The 12,956-nt window shown below is 42.7% G+C and overlaps 2 protein-coding genes across 2 annotated transcripts in view; one reads left to right on the top strand and one right to left on the bottom strand.

Moving 5' to 3' along the window:
* The window catches only part of CSUI_002069 (gpi transamidase subunit pig-u protein), a gene marked incomplete at its 3' end in the record, with an annotated part of 4,907 nt that extends 493 nt beyond the window's left edge, over positions 1-4,414 (bottom strand). Inside the window, exons 1-3 of the mRNA XM_068062271.1 lie at positions 2,538-4,414; positions 1,378-1,639; positions 432-583 (exon numbers count right to left, since the gene is read on the bottom strand). Of these exons, the coding sequence (XP_067925754.1) occupies positions 432-583; positions 1,378-1,639; positions 2,538-3,557 (1,434 nt within the window). The remainder of the gene's footprint in view (positions 1-431; positions 584-1,377; positions 1,640-2,537) is intronic.
* A 173-nt stretch (positions 4,415-4,587) lies between these two features.
* Positions 4,588-12,946, top strand: CSUI_002068 (uncharacterized protein; the record flags this gene model as incomplete). Its single annotated transcript, XM_068062270.1, has 1 exon — positions 4,588-12,946. A coding segment is annotated over exon 1 (7,512 nt), but the record flags the coding sequence as incomplete, so codon positions are not given.
* Between the last annotated feature and the right edge of the window lie 10 nt (positions 12,947-12,956).

Here is a 12,956-nt window from a genome sequence, read left to right as displayed (position 1 = left end):
ATACACATATACATACATACACTTCACAATATGGTGTACATACACTCATATCGGTACACTCCCAGACTGTATGAGAGAAGAGAATGAAGGGGAGGGAAAGAGAGGAAGAGAAAAGGAAAGAGAGAGAGACTGAGAAGAGTCAAGAAGAGCGCTCCTCGAGATAAAGAAATCTGCGAAAGATGTGAAAGATAAAAAGAAGAAAATCTAAGCCATCTCCCGAGAATGCGGCGTATACTCCTACTTGCACCTCTCCAAGGCATATATACACATAACTATTTGATATGTATACAGGCATACACAGACCCATACATATATATGAGTCTCTCTCTCTGTCTCTCTCTCTCTATATGTAGACGTCCATAGGTGTATGTATCATGCCTGCCTTGTGAGAAAGAGAGAAGAAAGACGAGAGAAAGAAAAGGCAGACTCACAGCCGGGTGAGGGGTATCATGAAGAACGAGGAGAAGATATGAAGCGAGGTGGAGAAGAAGAAAGATGAAGAAAGACGAAAAGAAGAAAAGACAGCCTCGTAGAAATCCAGGAAGAATTTCCTTTGAAGGAGAAGGCAAAACATCGAGAAGATCTACACAGTACAGAATATACACACATAGAGACACACTTCTGCTGTACATACACCTGACCTCTCTCTCTCAAGAAAAGCTAAAGACAGAAAGAAACAAGTGAAGAAAGAAGTATGTACGTGCCTATAGCTATTTCTTTATCATTCTTCATAGCTATCTATCTATATATAAGAATAATAAGTGTAGATCTACATAGAGCGATACAGAAGAGAAGCTTTCGAGAGTTGAGTAAGGGTCCACACGCATTGTGAAGAGAAAGGAGAGGAGAAAAGTCGTAGAGAATTAGTCTTTCTCTCTAGGTTTCATCTCCTCTCTCTTCTTCTTCTTCCAGTCTCTCCATCCACATAAACAGACATACCCCGGAATAGACCAAGAATAAACATATATATATATATATTATTCATACGTATCTATATTCATTCACACACACATATGCATACATATGTATTTATATAGAGAGAGATAGGTGTGTACATATAGATAGATAGGTCATATGTACAGATAGACATCTCTCATCATAATTACTGCCGTACACGCCGCTCTTATCTCTCTCCCAGCTCGGAGGCTACAGAAGAAAGAAAGAAAGAAAGAAAAAGAGAAAGAGAGAGAAGAAAGAAAGAACCTTAACAAGAAGAAGACTACCATACACTCCCTCTTTCAGACATGCGAAGAGGAGTCAAGAAAAGAAGGAGAGAGAGCACTGCCAAACCTCCCGAGAAATGGCGAGTTCTACTCATTCATAAAGAGAAAGAAAAGAGAAAGAAGCTTGCCTCTTGAAGAGAAGAAGAAAACCTACCTGTGCTCCTCTGACGAATTTCTGTAGGAGATGCAGTAGAGGTAGATGTGTAGTGGGAATGGAAGGTGCAGGATGACTGCATGAGATGTGCCAGAGGTAAAGACAGAAGAAAGGCCTGCGGAGGCCCCACATAGAGGGCTAGGCTATGAAAGAGGAGACACATCCAGCGACAAAGAAATCCTGCTTTCATTGAGAAAGCCAGAGCTAAGCTAAAGCATGCAAGGGGCAAGGGAGTTAGAGATAAAGATAGAAGAGATCCAACCTGTAGGAACACACCAAGAAGAAGAAAAGAGAGAAAGGAAAGATAGAGAGATAGATACATAGATAGAAAGAAGAGGAGGAGGAAAGCACGACGACGAAGAAGAAGGAGTCTTCGCTCGGAGGTTTATGTGAAGAAGAAGAAGAAGAAAGAAAAAGAAGAAGAAAAAGTCTAGAGCTTAGGGGGGGGGAAGGGAAAGAGAGAAGAAGTCGAAAGTAGGGAGAGATATATATGAAGAAGAGAAGAGAGAAAGTCCAGGAGAAAACTACAGCAGAGAGAGGAAATGACGAGAACTCCTGTATGTAAAGAAGAGAGTGGATGGAAAGGAGAGAGACTGAAGAGATAGGGAAGAAGAAGCTCGGGTCTCTTCAAATGCATGCACCTACCCCGGGGTCGATCTATCACGAAGGAATAAAATCGGAGGTAGAATGGATGATAGAGAATAAATAAGCCTTATGTAGCTCATGTGTATGTACAGATGCATGCATGTTCCTACGTCGATACACTTCCTTCTCCGGTGTATGTACACATTCTCCCCTTCTTACAGCTGCGATCGTAAAGATACAAGAAGAGAAGCAACTGAATGCTAGCTATCAAGCAACTTATCGAAGAAGAGAGACTTCTTCTCTTCTCATTCTAGTCACATGCAGATCCTTACCTCCCTACAAGTCCAGAGGTCTAGGTATCTCTACATAAGCAAATCGTACATACACACATATAAAGAACAAGCATGGCAGATCAAAGAGCGATAGAGAGAGATAGATAGATAGCTTCTAGATTGCAAGGCCGTTAGATAGATAGATAGATAGAGACATGAATCTATGGCTACGATCATCTCTTGTAAAATGAGAGAAGAAGAGAACATAAGGTCTGAGACAATTCATCTTCTTGAAGAACGTACAGTAAGAGGTTGAAAGAGATAGCATGCGGCAACAAGAGTAGGAGAGGCGATAGAAGAGCTCGAGATCTCCTCGCTACCTTGTCCGTCAATCGACTTCTCCTTCTTTTTCTTTTGCAAAAGGTTTCTTCCATCTTTCTCCTGTTTATCTTCTTCATTATTTTCATCCTTTCTCTGGCGATGCACATCTCCCGAAGTCTCTCCAGATCCTTTCCCACTGTTTCTCTTGTCCGAGATCTTTCTCTGAGGTGTATATACACCCCGTCGCTGACCATCAATAGCGACAGATGCGAGGCATAAGGTTGTCACTACGTCAAGAAAGAGAAGAAAGAAGAAGTATCTTCTCTGGCAGTCCTTTGTGGAACAGTTTTCATCTTGTAAGTCTGGATTTCCTTTTCCTTCTGTCCTCTCTTTTGTGAACCATTTGAGAAAGAAATAGACGAAAGGCTGCTGTCTATACACTCCATTTGTATATGGAGATAAAGAGAGAGATTCCAGAGTTAACGCTTCACGAAAAGAGGAGAAAGAGGAGGTAGGCGGAGAGACGAGAGAGAGAACAGAGTCAGGTAAGGTGATGTGGAGACAAGAATAGAGAAGAATACGCAGAAATATACCTATGAGAAGAACGCATATCAATGAAGATGAAAGAAAACTGCCATCTTTCTTTCTTCTTAGTGAAAGGTGAGAAGAAGGAGAAGGGGCTCTCATCTCTTCAGGAGAGATCTTCGATGAAAAGGTAGAAGAAGAAGAAGTAGAAGAGACAGTTGCCTCTGAAGGGTGTTGACGCTGAACTTCCCAAGAAGAAGAAGAAGAGTTCTTTACAGACGTCCTTATATAAGGAGAGGGCGAGGAGGATGCCTGCAATGAGACTGAAGAAGGTAGTGGCCGACTTTGAGAAAAAGAAGAAGAGATGTAATTTTTCTCTTCTTCTTCTTCGGTGGCAGGTTCATTAGTCCGATGGTAAGAACGGCGAGGAGAAGAAGGGCTCGGAGAAGGGAGAATGCGTGAATCTTGGCTGGTCATGCTGTAGATAGAGAGAGAGAGAGGAAAGACGAGACAGAGAAGAGTGGAACAAACTGAAGGAATGGAAGACAGAAGAAAAAAGAAGGAAGCAAGAAAGAAAGAAGAGAAAGAGAGAGTAAATGGGGGAACGAAAGTCTTGCGAAGGAACGAAATGCCTGGGACGGGTTGGGTTTGAGAGAAAGGAAGAAGAAAGAGAGAGAGATAAGAATCTTCGTGATACTCGAGTAAAGAGAGAGAAAGCCTAAGTGTGTGTGTATGGCGGGAAGAAGAAAGAGAAGAAGAAAGAACACCTTCAAACCATTCCTCTTGAAAGAAAAGGCAATCGACAGGGGACACCAAGAATGAGAGTAAAGACAAAGATGAAAGAAAGCCCTGTTGATCTCCCTCTCGAAGGACGGACTTCACTAAGAAATATCGAGTTGAGAATCCGTAAGAAGAAGAGGCAGGTGATACTTTAGGAGTCAAGACACAAGAAGAGGAAGAAGAAACGACGGGAGAATGGGTAGAGAGAAAGAAGGAATAAGAAGATGTTGTGAAGAGAAGAAGAGACGAAGCAAGACGAATCAAAAGAGATACAAAAAAAAAGCAAGAAGTCTGAAGAAGAGTGCTAGGAGAAAAGAGAGGCGCTAGGAAGACTAAAGATCGTTCATGGTGAGAATCGGGTGTACATACACCTCGTCATGGGAATGAATGAGGTAAGAAATGAGATTCTTCTGTCCTTGAAGGGAAAGTTCACGTTCTTTCTTCTTTCTTATCGTCCTCGCGTTCTTATCACTTCAAGACATGTTACAATAGTCTGAATCTACTAGAGAGAGGCTTTCATTCTTTTCTTTTCCTTCTTCTTTCCTGAATCTCTTCATTCACTTGTCCTCTTCTTCTCTCCCAAGACGATGCGACGATCTACCTACGCCCTCTACACCTTCTTCTTTGCATGCAGCAGTAGGAGTAGGTGTCTGTCTACACCGAGGAGACTTCTCTTTTTCTCGCGGGAATTCTTCTTTTCTCTTCTGATCTCTCCTTTCTCTCTCTTCTTTCTTTTTGTGCCCCTTCTTTCATATGAAGGAGGCGTTCAAATCTTCGAAGATGAGTCAAGTGGCATCTCTTTCAGAGAAATAGAATACCAAGAAGAAGAGAAAGAAGAAAGAAATTCTTCGCAGGGGAGAAGATCCTTCTCTGGATAATGATCCATCACTCAATCTCCCGCCTTGATTCGTCCGTCTCTTGTACGTCGTAGCATTCCTCTCCTCTTCTCTTCTCTCGGTCGTCGCTATCTCTGTCCATTTGGCTCTCTTCCTCTTTTCTTCTCTCGTTTTCTTCTTCTTTTTTCTTCCCGTCATTCTTTCTTTGTTTCTCTTCAAGTTTTTTCTTCTTCGGGTTATCTCTCCTTACCGGCGGTCTCAATCGTTCTATCTTTCTTTCCTTCATTTCTTCATCTCTGATAGCGTTCATCTTTCTCCTTCTTTCTCTTCCTTGTTTCTTCTACTTCTTCGTAGTTATCTCGACACCTCTTCTCTCGTTGCTGAGATATCCTTGTCTTCATAGATCAAGAGTCTTTTCTTTGCAGGAGGTAGCAGCAGAAAGAGAGAAAGAAAGAAAGAATTTCCTTTTCTTCTCTCTTCTCGGGGTAGATAGATGTGTTCGTTGAAGATACTTTCTTTCTTCTTCTCTCTTGATTCTTATTCCTTGGGCTTACACATTTCCCCATTCATTCCTTCATTCACTTCTCTTCCTAGACATCTCAAAACATCTCCTCGAGACAACCCGATCATGAAGAAGATGAGGAGATCCCGGTAGATTTCTCTTTCTTCTGTGTTTTCTTCAGCTTTAATCATCATTCTTTCTTTTCTTTCTTTCTTCTTTATTTACGTAGCACTCAATGCCTCGCATACCTCTGTCTTCATCTTCTTATCCTCTCTCTTCTTCTCCTTCTCTCCCTCCTGATCCTCCAACAAGCAAAATTCCCCCTACTACTACTACTCCTACCCCTACTACTACTACTACTACCCCATCCCCACCCTCTGAGATTGGTGTCCCTTCTTCTTCTTCCTCTTTTTCGGCTTCTCTTCATCCTTCACCTCTCTCTTTTCCAGGTAAAGCTTCAGTAGGAATCTCTTCTTCTTGTTGTCTCCCTCCGTCTTCTTCTTCTTCTTCTCTTCCTTTCTTTTCGTCTACATCTCATTCTCACGCGTTAGGTCTTTCGCATCGTCAAGCGAGTCATCCTTCCTTCATCCAACATCCCCACTCTCTAAACACATCTCTCCCCCTTTCCTCTTCTTCTTTTTCTTTCTCTTCTTCTCCTCCTCTCCTTCTTGCTCCTTCTTCCTGTCCTTCCTCTCTTCTCAACAGGGAGAATGAAGAGAAGGGCTCTCCTTCATCGGTCTCCCTTTCTTTGCGAAAGGAAAAGATTACGGAGCAAAGCTCTTCAGTGACTCCTCTTCCCCCCCTTCTTGGCGAGAAGTCTCCGTGCGAGAAGAAGAAGAAGATACGCTGGAAAGAGAAAGAAGGAGAACAAGAGGAGAAGAAAAGTCAAGAAGAAGACAGCGAAAAAGAAAAGGAAGGGTGTCCTCAGAAAAGATGGATAGAAGAAGAAGAAGACAAAGAACAAGAGAGAGAAGGAGAGATGAAGAAGGAGGAGAAGAAGATGTTGATAGAAAAAGCTAATTCTTCTTCTTCTTCTCTTTATGTAGACAAAGGAAGACATGTGACGTGCCCCTGTTCTCTTGTAATGTCTTCTTCTTGTTGTTGTGGTCGAGAAAAGGTTTCTCATGGCAAATCTTCTTCTTTTCCTCATGACTTTTCTGCTCCCTTCTTATTCCCTACTACAGAAAGAAGAATAGGGGAGGAAGAGGAGAAGAAGAAAGATTTCACGAGAGACAAAGATGGCTTTCCTGCACAAGGTCTATCTCCCTCTAATGACCGTCGTCTGCCTTCAACTTCTTCTTCTCATCCTATACGCCAAGAGGACATTCTTGTAAAGATTTCTTCTTGTTCTTCTTCCTGTGAAAAGAAGAGCGAAGATAGAAGAAGAAAGTCTTGGTCTCTTCAACCTCGTAGCAGCTGTCACCATCCCTCTAATAGAAGAGAAAGAAGAAGAAAAGAAGAAGAAGAAGAGAAAGAGAGAAGGTCAGAGTCACCCTGCGACCATCCTTCTTCTTCTTCTGTTCATAAGAGATCTTCTCCTTGTAGAGTCTTTCATGGCTCTTCTTCTTCTTCTTTGTCTTCGAGTGAAGAGAGAGAGGTACCTCATGATAGAGAGAAGAGTCAGCAGAAAGAGGAGAGAAGAAGAGATAGAAAGGAAACAACAATGGAGAAGAACAAGAAGAAGCACTGTAGACATCAAAAAGAAAGACGAGGAGGAGAAAGAAGAAGAAGAAGTGAGAGAGCCGAAGAGAAGAAAAGAAGAACGAGAAGAAGTAGAAAGATAAGAAGAACAAGGTCAGTGACTTCTTCATCTTCTTGCCCCTGTTCCTATTGGAGTGGTAAAGAGGACTCCCTTCATTCTTCTGATCCTTCCCCTTCATCTTTATCTTCGTCTTCTCTCTCTTCTTCCTGTTGTGCTCGTCGCCGCTCCTCTCACATCTCTTCTTCTTCTTCTTCCTCGAGTGTACATACACCTGAAGACGACGACGATGATAGAGATAGCGAGCCATCGAGTTTTTCTACGTGTGATCCACAGCGAGGAGGAGAAGAAGAAGAGAATCGACTTCGCACATGTCGTACAGGTTGTCTCCTTCGTCAGCAGCATAGGAACGAGTGTGGAGAAAAGAAGAAGTTAAAGAAGAAGAGATACAAGTCTTTTACGCACTTCAAAAAGAAAAAGGACAAGAGACAGTCTTGTGAACTTCTCTCCAATCTTCTCCATGCTTCTCACTCTTCTTTTTCTTCTTCTTCTTCTCTTCATCCGGGCCATTTTCTTCTTCATCCTCTTTGCCACCGCCGCCAGCAGCAGCAGGAAAAGGAAAAGGAGGAGGAGGAAAGTGCTCCTTGTTTCTGCGCTTCCCTTCCCTCGGCCTCTTTCTTTCTCAGCGAACTTCTGAAGAAGAAAAAGAAGAAAGAGAAGATGATGGAGGAGAAGAAGAAGAGTCTTGAAGATCAGGAAAGTCATCACAGCAGGAGTAGTAGTAGTAGTAAGAAGAAAAAGAAGATGGAGATAAGGAAGAGAGGAAATCGAAATGCTAGGTTGACAAAGGACCAGGAGGAAGAGGAGAAAGAGAGGAAGAGGAAAGTTTTGCTTCCTCTTTTTCTTCTTTCAAAAGAATCGATGTCTCGAAAGAAAAAGAAGAAAGGACATCTTGATACGTGTTGCTCCTGTTCTTCTTCTTTTTCTTCTGATAGCCACAGTGTCTGTAGTAGCCATGGAGGGGGGATGTTGAGTAGTCGTTCAAGTGTATGTACACTTCACATCCCCTGGGCTGGAGTTACATCAAAGGAACAGCTCCTCGTCAATGCAAAGACAACTACAATGAAAACAACTAACGCTTCTTCTTCCTTGTCTTCCACATGCTCTCCTCATAGAAGTCAAATCTTCTCTCCTTCTTCTTCTTCGCGTCATCCGGCGACCAAGAAAGACCATCAGAGAGAAGAGCACGGTGGAGAAGAACAAGAAGAAAGAGAAGAGACGAAAGACGAGAAGAAAGAAGAAAAAGGAGAAACGATGCCTTTTTCTTCTTCTCGTGAAAGGAACTCTTCTTGTTTGGGTGAAGAAGAGAAGAGAGGTGAAGCTCTGCTTCTGCAGAATAACTCTGCAACTCGAGAAATCCCACGCATTATCGACGTGCCTCTTCATCTATCAAGTCAAGATAAGAGAGAAAGAAGAAGAAGAAGAAGAAAAGAGAATGCTTACGAAGAGGAGAAAGAAGAAGTGCAACAAGAAGAGGGGGAAGATGGTCTGAATGAAGTTGATAGAGGTGAGGGCCGTGAAGAAACAGATGATAAGGGGAGTGTCAGTAGTTCTCTATCTTCTTCTTTCTCTTCTGGGAGTCCTGCTAGTTCAATCAATGAGATAGGAGAGAAGAGAAAGATTTCTTCTTTTTCTTCTTTTCCTCTTCTCAAGGTGCCTACTATCCCTCCGCCTTCGACTTCACATGATCTATTGCTCCCTTCGAGGGATAGAACACTTCTTCTTTCTCATGAAAAAGAAGAAAGAGAAAGAGAAGACGGAAAGATCCGCCGAAATACTATGACACATAGAGGAAAAGAAGAAGAAGAAAGGAAATCGAAGATGTGCTTGAATGAAGAGGACAGTCAAGAGACAAGTGAAGACAAAGAACAAGAAGTAAAGAAGCACACAAGTTCAAATGAGGTGTATATACACCCGAATAGTAGAAGGAAGGGAGTCATAAAAGAAGACGGAGAAGATAAGAAGAAACACCTTTGTCCGCATCATCTTCGCCATCGTTGTCCTTTATCTTGTTTCTCCCTCTCTAGTGACCTCTCCCCTAGCTTTTCATCTTCACCAGAGAATCGATCGAAAGGAAGAAGAAAGAAAGAAGAAGACTCACAAGGCAACAAGCTTAGAAACAAGGTCTCTCTCTCTCTCTCTTCTTCTTCCCTTCTCAACGCGAATGATGGAGATAAGAAGAAGAAGAATGCAACCTTAGCCACCATATCAAAGAGGAAAGACACCTGCTCTTCTTCTTCTTCCTCTTCTTCTTCCTCTTCTTCTTCTCTTGTTCTTCATGAAGAGAAAGGAGAGAATGGAAGAGAAAACACCCCGACAAGTCGTTCCTGTCACGATAAGACAGGGGGTGAGAATCGAACCCGTGTAGTCGCTTCTGATTCTCAGGGATTTCTCTTTTTCCTTCCTCGTATTCACTACACCCCTATCAGCGATGAAGATCTTACAAGCTGCTCTTCTACGAGGAGGTGCAGAAGAGACACAGAAACAGGAGGAGAAGAAGAAAGTCTTTCTCTTCATACTTCAAGCAATAATAAGAGTCACCTGAGAGCTTTTCCCAATGAAAAGGAACCTGAGAAGGAAGATAATTCACCCGAATTTCGGCGAGAAAGGTCTTCGTCTCTTTTTTCTTGTTCTTCTTCTGGTCATCGTGAGGAGGAGAAGAAGAAGATAAAGAAGACAGAAGGAGGAGAAGAAGAAGAGGCTGGAGAAGATGAAGAAACGTTGAGAAAGATAGAGAAGAGAGAAGATAAGGACAAGAAGGAGAACCGCTCAAGGAATCCACACAATAGTCGGTTGATTGAAGAAGACTCGCCTATGCTAGCTAGCGACACACAGAAAGAGAAGAAAAAAGAAGAAAAGGGAGGACCGAGAGAAGAAGATAGGGTTAGTCTTCATACACAAGGAATGAAAGAATATTGTAATTTCAACATGAAGAAGAAGAAGAAAAGAGTGAAGGACAAGAAGAAGACGAAGGAAAGAGATGAAAAAGAAGAAGAAGAAGAGATAAAGAAGAAGAAGAAGGAGAAGAAGAAAAACACTGAAAGCAAGAGCTCACTTCATATGAGTAGTGAAGAGAATGGTGAAGATGAAGAGAAGAAAAGAACCGAAACATCTGGAGATAAAGAAGAAGAAGAAAAAGAAGGAGGGGGGATAGAAGAAGTGAGAGAGGCTGCTAGTGTTGGTAGTAGTAGTAGTAGTTGGTACGACCATGGTATCATGAGCTTTGCGTTGAATTCGGATATTCTCTCTTCTTCTTTATCTTCTTCTTGTTCCTCTTCTTCTTCCTCTCTCTCTTCTGATTCTTCAGAAGCGGAAGGAGAAAAAGAAAAAGAGAAAGAAGAAGAGGAGGACCAAGAGAGAGACTCTTCTTCTCAGAAACAGTCGATCTGTGTGACCTCACGCCCTTCTTTCTCTTCTCCCGAACGACTTGAGAGAAAAGCGCATGCAGAGAGGAAGAAGAAGAAGAAGAAAGATGAAGGTGATGCAAAAACGTCTCTCAACATGACAGGAGAAAGAAGAGGAGGAGAGAAGGACACAAGACAGAGCTCAAGAGAAAGAGAATTTCGTCAGAAGGACGAAGGAAAAGAAGATGAAGAGAAAGAGGAGAAGTCTCTTAGAAGGATGAGCCGAAGAGAGGAGAATGAATATTCGTCTCCTTGTGCTTATCATCATCGTCGAGATCTTTCCGTCGATTCATCTGCAAGCGATACGGTCATTTCGGTCATTCTCCCACAAATGCCTCCCGTTCAGTCAACGCTCTCTTCCCCAGTCCTCTTCTCACCTCACTCGACTTCTCTCTCTTCTTCTCCTCCTCCTCTTCCTACTGCTGTAACGACATGCTCGTACTCTCATGCTCTTTCTTCCTCTTCCTCCTCTTCTTATGCTAATCTTCTTACGCCTTCTCTCGTATCCTTCTCTCAATTCTGTTCTTCTTCTTCTCTTTCTCCTTTGTCATCTTCTCAACCTACGGCCCTACCATCGTCAAAGTATTCCTCTTCTTCCTCCTCGCCTTTATCTTCTTTTTCCTCGTCTTCATCTTCTTCCACTCTGCAAGACTCTTCTTTCTGCTATTCTTCCTCTTCTTCTCTGCGGGGTGGAGTTTTTTCACGATCTAGCTCCTCTCTGCATGACTGTGGGGATAATGAGCTCGCTGCCTCACGTCGATGCATCGGCCTCTCACAAGCATCGATGGTCGGGAGTGGTGGGGGGGGTAACGATGTATCGATGCTAGCTCTTCAATCGAAAGCAAGTGTCTCTACAGACGATAAAAAGAGAAAGGAAGAATTCAGTCTTTCGGTACATGTGGACCCATCTTCTCTCCATGAGAATTCCTCGCTCCACTCACTTCATACCAAGGGCTTGCCTCCTGTGAAAGAAGATAAAGAAAAAGAAGAAGAGAAGAAGAGAAAGGAGATTTCTTCTTCTTCTTCGCCATGTCTTCTGATCAATGAAAGTGATACAATCCCTACCTTCTCGAATCTTGTCAACAGTCATCATGAAGAAGAAGAAGAGGAAGAGGAAGAGGAACACCCCCAAGCTTCACCTCTTCCTATCAGATCGACGGATGCTTGTATAGATAAGAATCTCTCACTTTCACCTTCTTCGGATTTTCTTTCTTTCTATCCTAATCCTTTTCTTTCTCCTTATCGGTATTCTTCCTCTGTTTCTTCTTCTTCTTTCCCTTCTCCTCAAGAGACGAAGAGCTCTCATCACAGTCGTAAGGAAGACCCACCTCATGACGAGAGAAATGCTTCTTTTTCTCTTCTCTCTTCGCATGATCTTTCCACAAGATCCACTCGTACCATGACGTTACCTTCTTTACTTTCTTCATATGGTGGGTCACATCCTTTTTCTCTTAAAGAGGAAAGAGAAAGAGAGAAATCTCAAATCGAAAACAACGCGGGGAGAAGTTGCCATGAAGATGATAAGAAATCTTCTTCTGTTTCAACAGGTAGATCACCCTCTCCTCCTTTAGGTATCGCAGATTCTTCTTCAAGCTCTTCTTCTTCTTCTTTTCTTGATCAGTCGATATTTCTTCCTTCTTTGCTTTCTAGAACGAGCGATCGTAACCTTCATAGTAATCGAGGCGATGGCTCTTATTCTTCTTCGTCTTTCTCAGGTGTACATACACCTGAGATTCCTTTACCTTCATCATCGTTAGCCTTCTCCTTCAGCTTGTCAACTGAACATGCAAAGGAAACGTCCAATGAAAAGAAGACAGGTGACTCTTCTTCCTTATTATCTTTCTCCAAGAATACTTCTCTCTCTCTTTCTTCTTCTTCTTCTCTTTACTCTTCTTCTCTCTCCTCTTCTGGAGATACAGGCGCTCATGCTTTCCTTCATCTTCCTTATGGATGCTTAGAAAAGAAATCCTTACATCTCTCTTCTTCTTCTACACCTCCTTCTTCGTCTTCTTGTTACGTTCCTCCTCCTATGAAAGAACTTAGCGTACCAGGAGAATTTAGAGAGAATGGAAGACAAGAGAAGAAAGAGGACTGTCGTCTTCTTTCTTCTTCGTCATCTTCTACAGACACTCCCTCCACGGCCCCAGATTGCCTAGAGTTTTCCTTCAGTAACAAAGACAATAGAGTCTTCTCTTCTTCTTCCTTCTCTTCTTCTTCTTCTCCTCTTTCTCATGATGCTGCTAGCCAGCAGGGGATGAAGAAGAGAGACGAGGCAAGAAAGAATGGAGATCTCGAAGAAATCGCGGCATGCAGTCCTTGTGGTAGGTGCTGCGCGGTGTGTAGATCGCCTATTGATGCGATGACAATGATAGGGCCTTCTCTTTCTTCTTCTTCTTTTTCTTCTGTTTTCTCTTCGCCTTTCTCTCTCTCTTCGTTCTCTTCATCTTCTTTTAATCGCCAGGAGGTCGATAAGGAATCTCTTCCTCCAGAGAGAAAACTTTCTTTCATCTCCAATGCGATGCTCCTCCACGTCGATCATGAGAATCGATGTAGAAGAACAGGTGAAGGAGAAGAGAAGGGAGGAGAAGAAGAAGA

The sequence above is a fragment of the Cystoisospora suis genome, assembly GCF_002600585.1.
Source record: "Cystoisospora suis strain Wien I chromosome Unknown contig_866, whole genome shotgun sequence".
Taxonomy (NCBI): Eukaryota; Apicomplexa; class Conoidasida; order Eucoccidiorida; family Sarcocystidae; genus Cystoisospora; species Cystoisospora suis.
The sequence above is the reverse complement of the archived record's forward strand: the minus strand, read 5'-3'. Positions and strand labels throughout refer to the sequence as shown.